The sequence below is a fragment of the Heloderma suspectum genome, chromosome 7 (assembly GCF_057233095.1).
Source record: "Heloderma suspectum isolate Gila_16-S chromosome 7, 16-S_ref, whole genome shotgun sequence".
Taxonomy (NCBI): domain Eukaryota; kingdom Metazoa; phylum Chordata; class Lepidosauria; order Squamata; family Helodermatidae; genus Heloderma; species Heloderma suspectum.
This window is the reverse complement of record NC_139464.1, coordinates 121,194,302-121,211,207: the sequence shown is the minus strand read 5'-3', so window position 1 is coordinate 121,211,207 and position 16,906 is coordinate 121,194,302. Positions and strand designations below refer to the sequence as shown.

General features: G+C 46.3%; 1 protein-coding gene across 1 annotated transcript; it reads right to left on the bottom strand.

Annotated features, from left to right (window-relative positions):
- Positions 1–1,648: 1,648 nt before the first annotated feature.
- Positions 1,649–11,896, bottom strand: UPK3A (uroplakin 3A). Its single transcript, XM_084811916.1, has 6 exons — positions 11,786–11,896; positions 10,742–10,892; positions 8,253–8,532; positions 6,257–6,339; positions 5,929–6,061; positions 1,649–3,967 (listed from the first exon to the last, which is right to left on the bottom strand). The coding sequence occupies exons 1-6, from the start codon at positions 11,894–11,896 to the stop codon at positions 3,871–3,873; spliced, it is 855 nt and encodes a 284-aa protein (XP_084668042.1). The 3' UTR covers positions 1,649–3,870.
- Positions 11,897–16,906: the final 5,010 nt, after the last annotated feature.

Below are 16,906 nucleotides of genomic sequence, written 5' to 3'. Positions count from 1 at the left end.
ACTGGCTTGGCTACGTGCCTTGAAGGCCTATAATTTTTAACTACATCACATTTAAGTAAACAGTGTTTATTGCTAGAGTCCTTGACATGTTCCATAGCATTCTCATCTCGATGAGATGAGGTGGGGCATGTGAATTAGCTAGAAGAAATTAGTGGAATTCTACTGGAGTTCACAAACTCTCCACCACCAGAGACCTTGATGATATAAGATATACTGGTATCAGTTGAAAGTTTTGGCTTGTACCAGGCCTTGAGATTTTCTGGTCTGTTACACACTTGTATGTGTTATAGCAGCTTTCCCCAACCTGATGCCCTCCAGATGTGTTGACTGCAACCCCCATCATTCATAGCTGGCATAGCCATTGGTTTCCAATGGATTCTGAGGGATTTTCCTGTCAGTATGGCTGGTGTTCCTGTTGAAGCCCTGGTCACTCTGTAAACTGCAGAGAGGATTTGGGCAGTTGACAGGACACCCAAGTGTCCTCTCCCTCTGAGCAGACCCTGGATAGCTCCTTGATATACACCTGAAGGCAATGAAGCAAGAGGGAAGACAGCTTGAATGCAGATGGAAGAAGGCTTGTGCCAAGACTGACCAAACATAGGTTAGAGAGACTGACAGATCCATCCCTCCCTCATTGTGCCTATTCTGTGGCATTATTGAGTCTATTCTGTGGCAAAGAGAATTCTTTTCCCTGACCATCACATCTTCTCAGTGTCATCCAGTGGAGCTTTTCCTAGAGACTCATGGCCTGCTGCGATCTGGACCAGGGAGAAAGATGGTGGAACCCTCAGTAGCATGCTGTGAGATGTTTGTGAGACACTCGGTGGATAAAAATCCAAGATCCTCAGTTGGGCAATACCTTCATTAAAAAAAGGTAAAGGTGTCCCCAACCAGTCGTGTCCGACTCTAGGGTGCGGTGCTCATCCCCGTTTCTAAGCCGAAGAGCCAGCGCTGTCCGAAGACGCTTCCGTGGTCATGTGGCCGGCATGACTGAACACCGAGGTGCACGGAACGCTGTTACCTTTCCCGCCAAGGCGGTACCTATTTATCTACTTGCAATTTCTTGCTTTCGAACTGCTAGGTTGGCAGAAGCTGGGACTGAAGACGGGAGCTCACTCCGTCACGCAGCACTTGGGTCTCGAACTGCTGACCTGCCGACCTTCCAGTCTGCAGTTCAGCGTCTTAACCACTAAGCCACCGCGGCCTTCATTAGGGCCAACCAAAATGCTGAAAGAAGATTGTACAAGTTTTAGAGTCCTCCAGGACTCTTAATCCAGTTGAGTGGTACAAAAAACAGGGGATCGGGGAAGACCACCTAGCCTGATGATTATTTCTTTTTTTAAAGCGAACCCATGCTGAAAAATGGAATAGGCATGGCCGTAAAAAATCCAACAATCTTGGCAAAGTAGAGACTGACAGATCCATCCCTCCCTCACTCCCTCCCTCCCTGCCACTTGGAGTGGTAGAGTCCATTTCACCGCCTTGTCCTGCTGCTGGTGTAGACAAGGCCTGTGATAATAGTTTCAATACGATTTTTGGGATAACCACTACGGGGTATTACTCTGTGTGCAGCCACTACTGCTGACCGAAGAAGAAATCCTTTCCATACACGTTGCAGGTAGGAAGTCTAGCACACTCATCCATGTTTGACTTGACAGTTTGTTTTCTAGAAGTTACATACATTTCATGTATATTCCTCAGAAGTATAACACACCATGCAGAACAAGTTACATTTCTTCTTGTAGCGAATGATTCAGAATTAATAGACTTAACAAAGGAGCCATGCACTTCACTCCAAGTCCTATTATTGCAGAGTTGGCAAACAGCAAATGTGTTATGGTCATCTGTAAATTTACTATTTCTTGAAGAGCACTGAAATAGATGTGGTAATGAAACATTACATAGGGTTAAGGCCTATGTCTTTCAAGTGTGACCCCTGCACAATTCTCTGCCAGCGTCCAGCTGTGTTAAGACTGGCTTACATGAAATTGACTCTTCCACGACTTGGGATTAAATTCCTGTGTGTGTGGTAGTTAAATCACCAGCAATAATCTGTGACTATATCCATGGAGAACCCAATTCTTATAGACCTTGGGCTGGTCTACTCATGGAATAGAAGTTGGAAACTGAAAGGGTACCATCCATTCCGACTGCAGAGAGGAGATGACATTTTGGAATGCTCTTAAACAAATTAATTAAACAAACAAAAAACCCACCAAGCTTCAGGGAGTTTAGACACAGGAGCTTCAAGAGTGAGCCGTGGTAGGCCTTGGGCTCTCACACTCCCCTCTCTTGCATGGAGGAGATGAAAAGCTTCTGCTTTCAATTTTAAACGGATCACTGTTACCCATGACATTGCGGAGTTGTGGTTTATTTAAACTGTGGTGAATAAGAACAAGCCAGGAGCATCCTGACTTGTTCTCATTAAACCATCATTTCCCCGAGTTCAGAGTTCCAAGGAGGGGGAGCATTCATACTGGGGAACCGCGGTTTCTGCTACATCTGAACTGAGCCATAGGCCACTGTAAGCCCGAGTTAGTTAAGACGGCTTCGTTTCACTGACCGAAATGTCACAAGAAAAGTGACAGTGGGCTAGGCCAATTGCAACTACTGTCAAACTAAATAATTAAAGCACCATTTTGCTCACTCTTCAGCTACCAGCTTTATTGCATGTATTTGCATACTCAGCATTTTTAAATGCCCTTCAATTCAACATTATTCTGGAATTACCATCACCTAACAGCCCTTCAAAAAAAGTGTTGCAGGTAAAGACATCTGGATGGAGATGTTTTTAGTGGCATGATCACTTTCCTCAAATCAAAAAGTAAATAATTTCCACCATGATTTCAAGGGAGAGTCAGAAGCAGCTCAGACAAGAAAAATGTGAAGCATATTATGAAACATGGAGTTAGACTTGATACAGATTAGACAGGCTACAGTGTCAACAAAATCACATAAAGAAACTCTTGGTAGATGGAACATGGCAGATTATGTTCTCCCATAAAAAAAGTTATCCTTGCAATTAGAAGACTGGCATGTCAGAAGTCAGCCAGCACTGGTTTTCATTACATACACACACACACACACACACACACACACACGCAGAGAGAGAGAGAGAGAGAGAGAGAGAGAGAAGCACTCCAACATATAGAAATGGGAAACCACAATTTCTGAAGTAGTTTTCAAGAACTGTTCCATGCAATACTACCAACACTACTGCTCAGCTGTTACATTTCTCAGAGTGAAGCAGCTCAAACCACAATTCTTTACAGATCTGTGGCCATAGTTTCATTTACTATCAAATTATTATACCTTTAGAAGTTTACAAGTTTGCATTTCCAAGCGACAACGTCTTCATAGACTCTACTGCAACCAATTTTAATAAAGTGAATGGCTGCTTCTTAAAAATGACACGTGCTAAATAAACGAAGTTACATCACTTCATTGGAGTTACAGCTCAAACCTAAGAAGCCATTCAGCTTCTCAATGCTAGAATATTCTTTGGGGCTATCCACTAAGTAAGGTCCTTAAGGGTGCAATCCTATGTCTGTTTAGACAGGAAAAAAGTTCTACAACTCCCAGAATGTCCCAGCCAACCAGGCTGGCTGGCAGATACTGGGAGTTGTAGGACTTTTTGCTGCCTAAACAGGCATAGGATTGCACCCTAAAAGGGGGCAGGTGAGATCAGAATCTAGTCATTTACTTAAGTGCAATTATACAAAAGAGTTTGAAAGAAGGTTAAGGTGATAATGTGAGACACCTCACGTTAAATTGTTTTGGGGAATGTTCAGCTGCAGTTTTCAAGGACATCTGCAGTTGGATCGCTACATTTCACTCTTTGAGAATATCTTCAGTGGATGGGAGAAGCAGTTAGTGTTCTACCTCAGATGTTTCTTGTACTCTTGCAACACCCTGTTGGGTAGTTCGGGATTCATATCTGGTCTCAGTAGGAATCTCTCCTGAAGGCCTAAAGGGGAAAACAAAACACAGGGGAAAAAGCTACAGGGATGGTTCACGCATTATGCTCACACCTGAAAGCATAAGCCAGCTTTATTAAAAAGCATTGTTTGAAGCCAGATGAACGCTGTAGCCATTAAATGACAATCACACATGTGTGAACCAGCCCTATTCCCAATAACTGACCAGGACAAGGTCATGGTAGCTCATCTAGATGCTTATAAGCTGGACACTTAGTTGTTCCATATTTGACAAATGCATCAGTGCCGTAAGTCACACTTAACATCCATTTTAATGGACATGTGTGAATATAGCAGCTGGAACAAAAAGGCAAGGTCAAATCATCTGGGGGTTGGGCTCGATGGTCTTATAGGCCCCTTCCAACCCTACTATTCTATGATTCTATGATCTTCCAGAGTCTTACCTTTAAGAGGTGCTCTCTATATTGTGTGATAAGGCTGACCCCCACCTATTAGGCAACTGTCTAGGACAGCATTTTTCTCTGCAGCAGATACTTTCCCAGAGCACCTTATGTTACGCTTCCTCCCAATGTGTGTGCAGATTAATTCCTCTTAACTGTGCAAAAGGACAGTTTTTCATCAGGACATGTCCCACTGTTTCACAACTTGCAGCGTAAGCCTCCACAGGCTTGTGTATTGGTTCCCTTTCGAGTGGAGCCCTCTGCTGTTCCTGAGCAGCAGAAACAGAAGCAGTGCGGGTTTAAGGCTGCAAGGGAAACACAACCAGTAAGCAGAGATCCCAGCAGCAGGGAAAGAACCAAAATGGGAGAAACCTTGCATGGAACCTAGCTCATTGCTCCTTGGCAGCCCGGAGACAACAGGTACTTTAGAAGGGGAGCAGCTTACCGTACGAGTGGGAGAGCAAGACAAAAATGGGTCAAGGAATAGAATGGAGGAAGCTGCCTTATACTGGGTCAGACCCTCGGTCCATCCAGCCCAGTTCTGTCAACACTGACCAGCAGCTGCTCTCCACGGTTTCAGGCAGGATTCTTTCCTTGACCTACCTGGAGATGTGTGGATCGAACCTGGGACCAGGTTCGCAAAGCATGTGCTCTACCACTGAGGTGCAAAGCTTGTGCTCTGTCATTGAGCTACAGCCCCTCTCCACTGGCCCGATGGCTAGTTCCAGAAGCCCCTGCCCCTAGCATTTCAGGAGGTATGATAGCACACATTTTCCCATTTCAACTACACTGGACTTTTCTACACAAGGCATTTATCGAGCACTCATCATTCCCTACTCATGGTTGTTCACAGGCTCTTTAGACAATGTTGTGACCCTCCAGTTTAGCTTCTGTGTCTAACGAGCACTTTTGGTGAGGTTTTTGTGTGTGTGTTTTAAGAACAGGGAAAATGTGGCATTTAATTCTGAAAGCAAAAGAAACTGCTTTTTTCACTTGTGTATTTTCACTATTGTGCTATACCACAGTGTGGTATACGTAGTGGAAAAGCAAGAAAGGAAACGCTCTTTGCGTAGTGCTCAGATCTCAATTCTGTGACAAAACCGACAGTACATACAGTGGATTAACAGCCAATTAACAGCTGTGTGCAGAAAAGCTCACTGTTTGTATTTGCCAATACCCTCTTTTTAATAAGGTCACATAAACGATTAGAACTAGACCAAGTCTCCAGACAATATGGAACTAGTGAAAACAACACTTAGGGTGTTTTTCCAATAAGGGCTATTAGATCTGTGTCTTAATATTGAGTGGAGACAAAGACTGCAAAAGAGAGCCAGTGTGAAGTAGTGGTTATAGTGCTGGACTAGGAAGATCTGGGTTCAAATCCCTACTTGGCCATTCATTTCACTGGGTGACCATTGGCAGTCACTGTCTCTCAGCTTAACCTACCTCACAGGTGGGGTAGGTAGGGAGAAGCAGCTATGCTGACTTGAGCTCCTTGGAGGAAAGGTGGGACATAAACGTAATAATAAATAATAAATAAAGACACTCACGTTACAGTCAGAAGTGTAGCAGCAAGGAATCCAATCACTAGGATGAACACGAACACGCTCAGGATGGAGGTGATGACTATCGCTCCACCACTTCTCCGACCCGGCCAGGTATCGATGGCAGAGGCCTGCTTTGCTAGGGAAGTATCAAAAGTAAAATACTAAAAGCCATTATCACCAGAATACCTTGATCAGGCCAGCTCAGAGGTTACAAAATACTGTGCAGGCTTTCACATTCTCCAGAACTCTTCATCAGGCTAGGTGGAGGGAAAGGGGAACCAGAACGCTGATCTGAGAAAGCTACAAATGCCACTCCAAGATAGGTACTCACGCCTCTGGGTTTTGATCGGATGAGACCAGAGAGTTTGGTCCTTCATGACACCTGTTGTTCTGTCCACAAGGAGGTATTTAAACCTGGAAAAGCGAGAGAAAACCCCTCACTGTTACAAAAGCAAAACATAACGTCTTAATGCAAGAAGCTCAGCGCAGCCCTTTTGCTTGGTATTACTCACAGAAGCCACTGTTTAGACAGGAACTGCAACCAATTAAGGGTGCAGGCCTATGCATGTTCAGACAGAAAGAAGTCTGACAGTTCCCAACATTCCCCGGCCAGCATGGGAACGTGCCCGAAGACACTTTGGGACCCACCAGACCAGCCTTCCCCAACCTGGGGCTCTCCAGATGCTGTGGACTACAACTCCCATCAGCCCCAGACATCATGGGCAGGAACCTTGGGAGTTGCAGCCCAACATCTGAAGGGCACCAGGCTGAAAAGGCTGTTCTAGATCCTAGGCTGGACGTTTGATGGAGGGGTGTGTTAGAGAAGCTGGCTCTACACTGATGCACTGCAGCATGCTCATGGGAAGGGTGGGTGCCCAAGCAGTGGCATGTGTGTGTGAAACAAGATGCTTACGCTCACCTTGGAACCCTCCTGGCCCCTGCCACTTTCTTCCGAAATCAAGGGCGGGCCACTTGTGGCCCCCCAAATGTTTGGGGCTTTAACCCCCATCAGCCAATGGTGAGGAATGGTGGGGGTTGTAGGCCAAAACATCTGAAGGGCCATACATGGACCCCCTGTGCTAAACACATCTGGACTTCCAGTGGGGGAAAGGAAAGCTGCAAGGGATAAAACAGCTGTCAAGGGAGACCGCTCAAGCATCCTCCCTCCTGCTGTCTGCTTCAAATCATGCCCTTCCATGACTGCTTTGTTCCACACTTGGGTCCCTGCTGAACATTTAATCCAGCCGTTAGTATCCGAAGCAAATTTACACTGGAAGACAAACTCTCCTGATTCTGCTTCCTGGAAGCCACTCCATAAAAATAAAACATTTCCTTCGGAAAGCAGAGGCTTCCTGCTGGCGGCTGGAGCCTCACCTCTTGCAGACAGTATTCTTCAGGGAGTCAGCCTGATCCATTTACTCTGGAGCTCTGACCCAGATACAGGCTTTGCTACGCTACAGGAGGCTTTCACAAACAGGCTGCAATAAGGCTCCAGAGGGGTAGTCAGGAAAAATGCAGGCCTCTTGAACCAGACGAAATGTAGTGTTAGGGCCCAAGCCTGCCTTTTTAAGCCACCTTTTTAAGCTGTTTCTACTAGGCTTGCTGCAACAAGAGCTAAACTGCAGGCCAAATGAAGACTAATTTTACTTTTAAAATATGTACGCACTGCTTTTAACTATTCAAAGCAACATACAAAAATAAAACAGCAGCAGGAGCAATAATTAAGACTCAGGAGCAGACGAATTTGGCATAAGTGTGGTGCGGTGTGGTGTAGTAGCTAGAGTGTTGGCCTGGGAGTCGGGAGATCGGGGTCCTAGTCCCCACACAGCCATGGAAGCTCACTGGGTGACTTTGGGCCAGTCACAGACTCTCAGCCCAACCCACCTCACAGGGCTGTTGTTGTGAGGATAAAATAGAGGAGGAGGAGGGCTACGTATGCCACCTTTGGTTTCTTGAGGGAAAAAAGTGGGATATAAATGTAATAAACAAACAAACAAACCAGTTAAAAAAAATAGCAGCTGTGTGGTAAGATAAGAATAACAGCCACTGAAAGCCTCAGAAAACAAGTTTTAACTTATTCCTGAAAGACACAAGAGTTGTGATCTCCCTTTCTTGCTGAAGGATATTCTACAAATGGGGCACTACCACCTAGAAGGCCCTCCCCCCCCAGTCTCCTTTACAAGTAGAAGGCCCTCTGATGTAGATCTTAACTCCAGCCAAGTTCAGACTTATTCCATTAAACTGAACGCTCACCTGCCCCTTTCAAAATGTCCTGGGAGCTGTGTTTTTAAAAAGGTACCTTGGAAGCTGCCCTAAGGAATTCATACCTGTAGGCTGTATCTTGGGAAAGAGGTGGATTGCAAACTCCTAGGAAATTCGGGTCATCTAGACAAGCTGCATTGTCACCCACTCTGATCAGATACTGGGCCAGGACGGCAGGTGCTCTGGCTGCATCAGCTGCATCGGAGAGCTTGGGAGGAGACGCGCAGTTGGGAACAGTAAATGCCGCCGCTCTGTACGGGCCTCTGTGTCCTCCGTTAGTTTGTTGGAAGGTGGCAAGGAGAGGTCTGCTGCTGTTGTCTGCAATGGATGCTCTTGAAGTACTTGCTGCAGCAGAAATTGACAGACATGATCGCAAAACAGTCTTTGCATGGCAGGCACCAGCATTTCCGGCTGATTGCTTGGCATAGGGCATCTGCCAGGCCTGTAGAGAGCCTCTCCCCTGAGGTTCAGGGTGCGTCCAGATGAAGCGATTGCCACGCCTCAGTCACAGAATTTTACAGGGCCCCCAGACATGGTCATCGTCTTCTGCGCTCAACCCTCCCGTGGTTTGCCGCTTCCATCTTCCTTCTTACCACGGAAAATCCATTAAAACAGACAGAATAGCTATACAAAGTTGTCCGAGTGTGAGCACTAGCCCCCCCCCCCGCCCCCCGCAATCCGGATGCACATTTGGTAAGAATTACCTCCAGACAGAAAGGCTTCTGTCAGTGGGAAGCAAGTTCATTCCACCCCCCACCCCACTTGGAAGTAGTTGATATATACCAGAATCAACTATCATAAGGCACACAGGGTAGTAAGATGTTGTGGGCTGGTATCTTTTGTGGACTTCTTTGCAAGGGCAATATAGACAAATGTATCTGTGTATATATATGTGTGTCTGCTTGGGAAGCTAAGCAGGGTCAGCCCTGGTTAGTACTAGGATGGGAGACTGCCAGGGAATCAGGCTTCCTGCATTGAGCAGGGGGTTGGACTTGATGGTCTCGAAGGCCCCTTCCAACCCTATGATTCTATACTACAGTAGCCAGGAAAATAACATGCCTTGCAGATGTCAGGACGTCTCCCCCCACCGCCAACAGTTGTAAAGCTAGCCAATGCCACTGTGGCCTACAGCTGGGGCTTCTGGGAGGAAGCAAGATGGTGGGCTACGTGAAATCCCTGCTGAGGTCACACAACTGCTGCCTATCATGTGCATCAGGGCTCCCTCACCGGGTGTCCCTTTGACGAATTAGACGATTGTAAGCCACCTCAAGTGCCATTTTTATTGGTAGAAAGGCAGGGCACAAATCAAGTAAACAAACACCCATCATTCCCAATACTTGGCCGTGGTGTCTGGAGATAATGGGAGTTGTAGTCCAACACATCTGGAGGACCCCAGGTTGGGTGCTGCATAGAAGCATTCAAGTAGGGATGGCTTCACAACACCTTTGCTTGCCGTCACAATACTAGGAGAACAGAATTTTAATAATGTTTGAAGATTTGACACAAGTGTGATTAGAGGTGGAAGAACCCACCACCACCACCTTGCATAAAAGTAGGGAGCACATTTCAGTTGTACCCCTGTTGGCAAATGTAGCTTCTCCAATAACTGCCCTTCCATCCCATATCTGGAAGCAGCATGGGAATGTGAACAGGACCATCACTTTTTAAGATTCCTGGTTGCCCTGGAGAAGGACACAGAAGTTCCCCATACTGTAATTCCAGTGTACAGGACTAATGCTTCCAAACATTACACAAGGGAATCTGAATGGGGGCAGAGAGAAGAGAACATTCATTGCTACCAAAAGCCCATTTCCAGCAGCATTCTCAGATAAGCAAATGCAGCACATGCTTGTTGAGAGTTCAGACGTGTGCATTTGTCATTAAGACTGCACCATCAGTGATGGCTTTGACATCTTCGGCTACTTTGGCTATTGGGCAGTATAGAAATAAAATGAAATAAATAAATACATCTGTAAACATATGTCACATCTCCATCTCTGAACCCTTGAGTATCTGGTTGCATGGTCCAGCCTTTGGAGAATAAGGACACAGAGCTTTTCTACACAAGGCATTTATTGTGCACCTGTGATTCCCTATGTATGGTTGTTTACAGGTTCTTTAGATGACATTGTGACCCTCCAGTTTCACTTCTGTTTTTAAACAGCACTTCCTGCAAGTATTTTTAGAGCAGGGGAGATGCAATATCATTTATGAAAACTAAAGAACATGCTTTTCCCACTTGTGTAATTGCGCTATTCTGCTATACCACAGTGCCACCTAGAGGTTATGTAGTGGAAAGGCAGGAAAGGAAATGCTCTTCATGTAGTGCTCAGATCTCAATTCTGTGACAAAACCGAAAGTAGATACAGCAGAATAAAAGCCTTGTGTAGAAAAGCTCTGTCCATTAACCCAGCCTTCCCCAACCCAGCGCCCTCCCGATGTGTTGGACTACAACTCATGCTGGCAGGGGATGCTGGGAGTTGTAGTCCAACACATCTGGAGGGCGCTGGGTTGGGGGATGCTGCATTAACCTGTGGGAAGAACAACCACTTACCAGAGTCAGCCATGACATAGAGGTAGACTTCATAGGATGCTCCTTTTGACATCAAGCCATCAAACACACAGAAAGGTTTCTCTAAAGCCACGGTTGTGAGGGTGGGATTGTTTGTGGCAAATCCGGGATTTGCAAGTTGTGGTCTCAGAATCTGGGCTACCAGAGGGAGAAAAAGTTCAAGCTTCCCATTATTTTAGAACAGGCTCAACCATCAAAGCAAGAAGGCTGTGTGCTGCCCTTTCAAATTCTGGAGACAATGTGTGTGCGTGTGCGGGGGGGGCACACATACAGCCTCCCGGTGAGGCTGCATCACACACGCTTCAAGTCAGATGCACATTGCAGGGAATGGGCAACTCTGGTGAGGTTTTCTACCTTTTAAAATCTGCATTTGTCTCATCTGTTCCGGGTCTCAGGAGGTCCATGCAAGGCCAGTATGCACTGCTCTCCAGATCCCCTCAGCACCTGTCCCCCGCCCCCTGCAACAGGTGCCAGAAACTCCAGAGCTGAAGGAGCAGCTGGACCTTTGGCACAAAGTCAGAGGCCCACATAGCTCCCCCTGCCGCTTGCTATCCCCTTTCAAGCTCCCTAAAGCCGAATCCCCAAACTGCACAAATGTGGTGTGTGGTGGTGGCGGTGGTGGAGTTGGCAAGAGGAAAACCTTTCCCAGAACATTTTTAGTACACACTGAGGTAGCCAAATGCACCTGAGGGCAGGGCTCCTGGGCCCTCGGTCACTGAGTAGAAAAGAGAACTTTGGCAGGTGCAGCTTCTCTCCACATTGCATGGCAGATGTTGCCCCTGTCTGTAGGGGGGTAGTGGAGCAGAGGCGGAGATTCCTTTGCAACCGGTTTGTCCCAGATGCACACTCACCCTTCTGGGCCAAAGATGCACTACAGAGATCCTAACAAGTAACTTGAGGGCATGTCTACAGTGTTTGCCTCAAGGCAGCCATACATCGGCACCAAAGCAGCTGGCTATGCCCTGTCAGAGCAGAAAACCATTGCTCTAGACCAGTAGTTTTCAACCCATTCTGACCTGGACTCACCTGTAGCTCAAACATGCATTTGCGGGCCCAGTTCTTAATCCCCTGCCCCATATATCTGTACAGTGGTAATGCTGCTGTTGTGACCCATGTTAGATCAGGCTGGGACTCCATAGAAGATCTTCACCCACCCGTCGAAGACTTATGCTCCAGGCATCTCTATTCGTATAGTCAGATACTACCAGGAATAACACCCAAGGTACATTTTATTAGAGGATCAGGGGCACAATCTTATGGACTGCAGCCTCAGGGCCTGGAAGCCCCCAAACCCAGAAGCTTTCGAGATTCCTATGCCCAGCAGGGTGGGAGGAGCAGCAGAGGTGATCTTTGCTTCCCCGTTGTTTTCACTAGATGGGCTTTTCACCTTGTCTAGCAAGAGTGCTTTGGAGGGGAAAGGAAAGAGGTTGGAGGAGGCTCAGGGTATCTTGTATCCTGGCCTCTCTGGCCTCCTTCCCTCCCTGCCCACCCAAACACCCCCTTTGCCCCCTCTCCAACGTCAATTTTCCGACCTCGGAGAGGCAGCCGGTGCAGTTCTCTCTGTGCTGGCTGTGAGGGGGCAGGATGGATCATTGACCACCACCCCTTCCAGGGTTGGAGCGCTGTTTCCGACCTCAAAAGGGATTTTCCGAGCCATCCTATGGACCCTGGAATGCTCACCCAGAGACCCTAGGATTGCTCTCTGAAAGACTCAGCTACAAATAAGGAAGTTCCTGCCTACAAATCATGCCTTTCTACTTCTACTAGAAGCAAGTTAACTTCATAATAAGTTACAGGGATTGGTGATATTAGGCTCGAAATACCCACTTAATGTTGATCTATATGGCCCTGTTCCTTTAAGTCTTAAAGTTTAACAGTTGCTGCATACAAGCATCTTTGGACACCAGCACACTTTGCCCATCCTTTACAACAGCTGCCATCAATTGTAGCCCAGCCCCAGGGAGGTTTACTCAGAGGCAGGTCCTTAAAGGACTATTGGAACACACACACAGTAGCAGGGGAGGTCCTGCACCTCTTTTCCCCTCAGTGACTAGTGCATTGTTAGTGCTAAACTGAAGGGCATGACCACCACCAGAAAGTACTGCAACAGCTTATGCTACTAATAACTTGTGGCGTTTGATAGCATTAATACTCAAGGCACGCATTAACACCATCAGCGTTATATTGTTAGAAGCCAATAGCAAATATTCTTATTGATGCAAGACTTTCAGGTGTCAACACATAACTATAAAAAATGTGTGAACAACAAATCCTGTGAAAGGAGGAATAATTAACAGATATTTACAATGCAATTCTATGCATGTCTACTCACAAGTAAGTGCCATTGAATTCCATATAGCAGGGGTAGACACCAAGGCACCCCCCAGACACCTTTCTTGTGCCCACCAAGGTGCCCACCCCTCCCACTTTAAAAAAACACACACACATTTTCTTACTGGCAATTGAGATTGCTGTGAAATAGGTTTCTGGTGGTGCTGAAAACAGGATTCGAAGGAGTTGTTTAGTGTGTTGGGGCTCAGGCCTCACTTCTGCCCTTTTTTGGGGCAGGTTACTTGCTACATCTCCCATGGCAGCCATTTTGTGAAGGTGCCCAGGACACTTCCTCAAATTGTCAAATGTGCCCATGGCTCAAAAAAGTTGCCCACCCCTGGTGTATAGGACTGCAGCCTTAGTTTATCCAAGTTAGTATCTAGAACTTTCAGCATCCAAGTTTACCAAGACTCATAGAAAAGGATGCAGTAGGAAACTCAAGTCATACTTGGGAGTATGTCCTATTGGATGAAGTAGATAAGCAGTAAATAATTATCATGAAAAAGGAGAGCATGCTCCTAGTGTGCCAGGAGTACAGCTGTCTATACATATACAGTCAGGTATTGAGGTGGGCATGGACAAAGTTGCCCTCTTGCATTCCACCCCTGAGCACTTGATGCCCTTGGGACATATAGCAAATGCTACAGTCGAAGGAGAAAACCAGGTACCCAGGTGAGTTTTCTGAACTATGGGTGAACTTGACAATTCCAGATATACTTACTTGAAAGTAAGCCCCATTGACCCATTCTTCTTTTCCAGAAAGAAAGAACTTGACAATTGACAAAGAAAGACAAATTTGAAATTGACGAAGAAAAGAAATTGACAAAGAAATTGACAACTTGACACAGAAAGAACTTGACAATTCCAGACATGCTTACTTGAAAGTAAGCCCCATTGACCCATTCTTCTTTTCCAGAAAAGGAAGAATTGTCACACAGGAAGAAGCTGCCAAGGAGAACATACTACCACAACTGTGTAGCAAACATAGTCATAGGAAACAGGCCACAAACAAACACAGTCAATGACTTACCTACACTTAGGTGCCACAAACCGCAAAAAATCAGCCCAGTCCAAGGAGCTGTCATAATCAGACAATACAGGGGAGTAAAGTTACAAGGGATAGCCCTCGTAAAGTTATTCCACACTCAAGTCACAGCAATCACACCTTCCTCCTCTGCCCACCCCTACCAGCCTCCTCAACTCCCTTCACTAGGTGTCGTTCTCTAATCCACCAGTTAGCTACTGATGCTCTATGCTCCCTCTCAAGCCATCTTTCATGTGCCCTTCCCTCTCCCTACCCACATGCAGGTTATCATCTGCATCTAATTTATTGGGTTGGGGGGAGGCAGTGACTGTCCCCACCCAGTATTAGCAGATTCCAATCTTTCTTTCCCACACTCATAGCAAATAGCCATCATTTCTGAAGGGTGCTAGGACGGATGTTAGTAGAACTTACTCACGTGGACGTCTGTTTATTTTCCCATTGGAAGCAGCAGCTTATTCTAAAGTTGAAAGGCAAACCAGCTTGCATAGGATGTTGTGCAATGATAATGTACACAGTGAATCAGGAAGGAAAAATAGCACTGTGAATTTCACAAGGAGCTGGTGTAATGGCTACGAGACCGAGCGAGGAATGAGCAAGTCCCTAATTATCTTAGGCAGCCTTTCCTAACCTGTCTCCCCACCACCACCACTCCGCATATCTGGAGGCGGTCAGATTGGCGAAGGCTGACCTTAGGCAAGTCTCTAACCCTCATCTACCTCCATCCCCACAATTTGTTATATGGGGATGATAATACTCCCTTACCTTGTAGGGCTTTTGCAAGGATCACCCCAATATAGAGTATACACACCTCAAACATTCTAAAGCACAATAGAAATACTAAATGTATTTGCCATTGGAAAAATACAACTCATAAGTTTATTTGAGGATTTGGATCAGAGGTAATTGGTTTGTGGATCATGGCTCCCATCTACACTCTTCTCTAAAACTTGGGAAGGGAAGGTATCAGAATAAGAAGCTCATTCTGAGGGTTGCTGACTTTTGTTAACCTCTCCTGCTCTTCTGTCTTTCACAGACTCCTGACAGGCTAAAATTTAACAGGGGAAGCTTCCCCGATGCATCTCCATGTTGGGAAACCCTTACCAAGTTCCTAGTTTGTTGTGGAAACATTGTTTGATTGCAAACTGCATTGACAGAACAGGAATCAATACCTCTGGTAAAACCACAGTTAATGCTTAGCAATACTGCTACTGACTTTTGTCATGGACAACATTTCCTGCTTATTACAGCAATTGCAACAGCAATGATTCTTTCACCTGTCACTGCACCTCACTTCTCTTCAAGACAGCTGCAATAAATTTACAGGGCAGAAGCAGAGCGGGTCAGCCACACTTCAGCAGCTATGCCTTTACTATTTACGATGGCCTTGTAGGCCCCTTCCAACCCTACTATTCTATGATTCTATGATACTAGTGGTTTCTTCTGTGATAAACAGTGGTGTAGTGGAGGCAGGGCTCACAGTGACGCAGCCCCGGCTCTTTTTCATGAGCAGGGACTCTGAAGTCATCTGCCACCCTGCTCAGAATTCCCTGTTAGGCCTTCAGTTTGGTGGCCTGTGGGAGTGCCTGCGTCATAAAGCAAATGGCCAGTAGTATGACCAGTGGTGTAGGGGAGGTAGGGCTTGCAGGGACGCAGCCCCAGCACTTTTTCATGAGCAGGGACTCTGATGTCATCCGCTACCCCCCTCGGAATTCCTTGTTCCCCCTGAGCTTAGCTGTGATCCTCACTCTAGCCATGGGGGGAATGAATTTTCCAAGCCACAATATATTGTTTCATGTTGAAATGCAAAGTCTTTGGGATGACTTGGTCTGGAATGGGCAATTAAGACCTATTTGCTTTACCGAAGATGGGCTCCTGGTGGAGATGAAAACTCCTAGAACTGGTTTGTTGATATGGATTGACACAGCTGCCTGAAATGTTTCGACTGCCCTTGGAGACTGTCACAATGAGCTCCTGCATCTCCAAATTTACCACTACACCACTGTGTGTGTGTGTGTGTATGTGTAGTTCAATCCAGCTGGATGTGTGGACGTTTCTGTTGGAGGGGGAGGGGGGAGATATAATGAAGGAGCTTAGGGAAGGCTAGTGGGTAATGTTGGGACGCTATGGGAGTGTGCAAGGGGGCTGTTTCAATGAGAAAGGATCTGTCCATGAGGGCTGAGTTGAGAGGGTGAAGCTTCCATAGAGTATCATATTTTGAAAATCTAAAATGTTTGTGTTTGTTGGAGTGAGTGAGTGAGTGAGTGAGAGTGAGTGGGTGGGTGAAAAAGATTAACACCCCTGCATTTTTTTTCTCCAACTGGAATGCCACTGCCTTGCTCTCAGCTGCACTGTTCTTGGATCCCACTTGAAGGCTGCATATCTTACAAGGTTGTACAATCTTAGAAGGGGTGTGGCTGTGAGGGGATGTGACTGTGGCTGTCATGAAGGACCTTGCCCTTCTGGATTTGCCATTGCACTACTGGTGATAAACACTTCCCTCCATTAGTTGATTATTAATTATTACATTTTTATCCCATCCTTCCTCCAAACAGTTCAGTGGGGTGAACATGGATCCTCTTCATCCCCTTTTATTTTCACAACTAGCTGTGAAATAGGTTAGACAGAGAGATAGTGACAGGCGCAAGGTCACAGAAGGATGTCCAAAAGGCACAATACGGCAGAAGATTCACTATTGGACCTCCTGATCGCTAATGTGGCTGCATTCCCTTGCAGGAAGTTGAGGAAAGATTCCACAATGTGCCCAGGCCATG

Coding starts and splice junctions, on each gene's coding strand:
- UPK3A (XM_084811916.1), bottom strand. CDS start 11,896: ATGGAGTCCCAGCCTGATCTAACATGGGTCACAACAGCAGCATTACCA. Junction 10,893..11,785: donor AATGCATGTTTGAGCTACAG/GTGAGTCCAGGT, acceptor CTGGTAGCCCAG/ATTCTGAGACCACAACTTGC. Junction 3,968..5,928: donor GCTACACTTCTGACTGTAAC/GTGAGTGTCTTT, acceptor TTTCCCCTTTAG/GCCTTCAGGAGAGATTCCTA.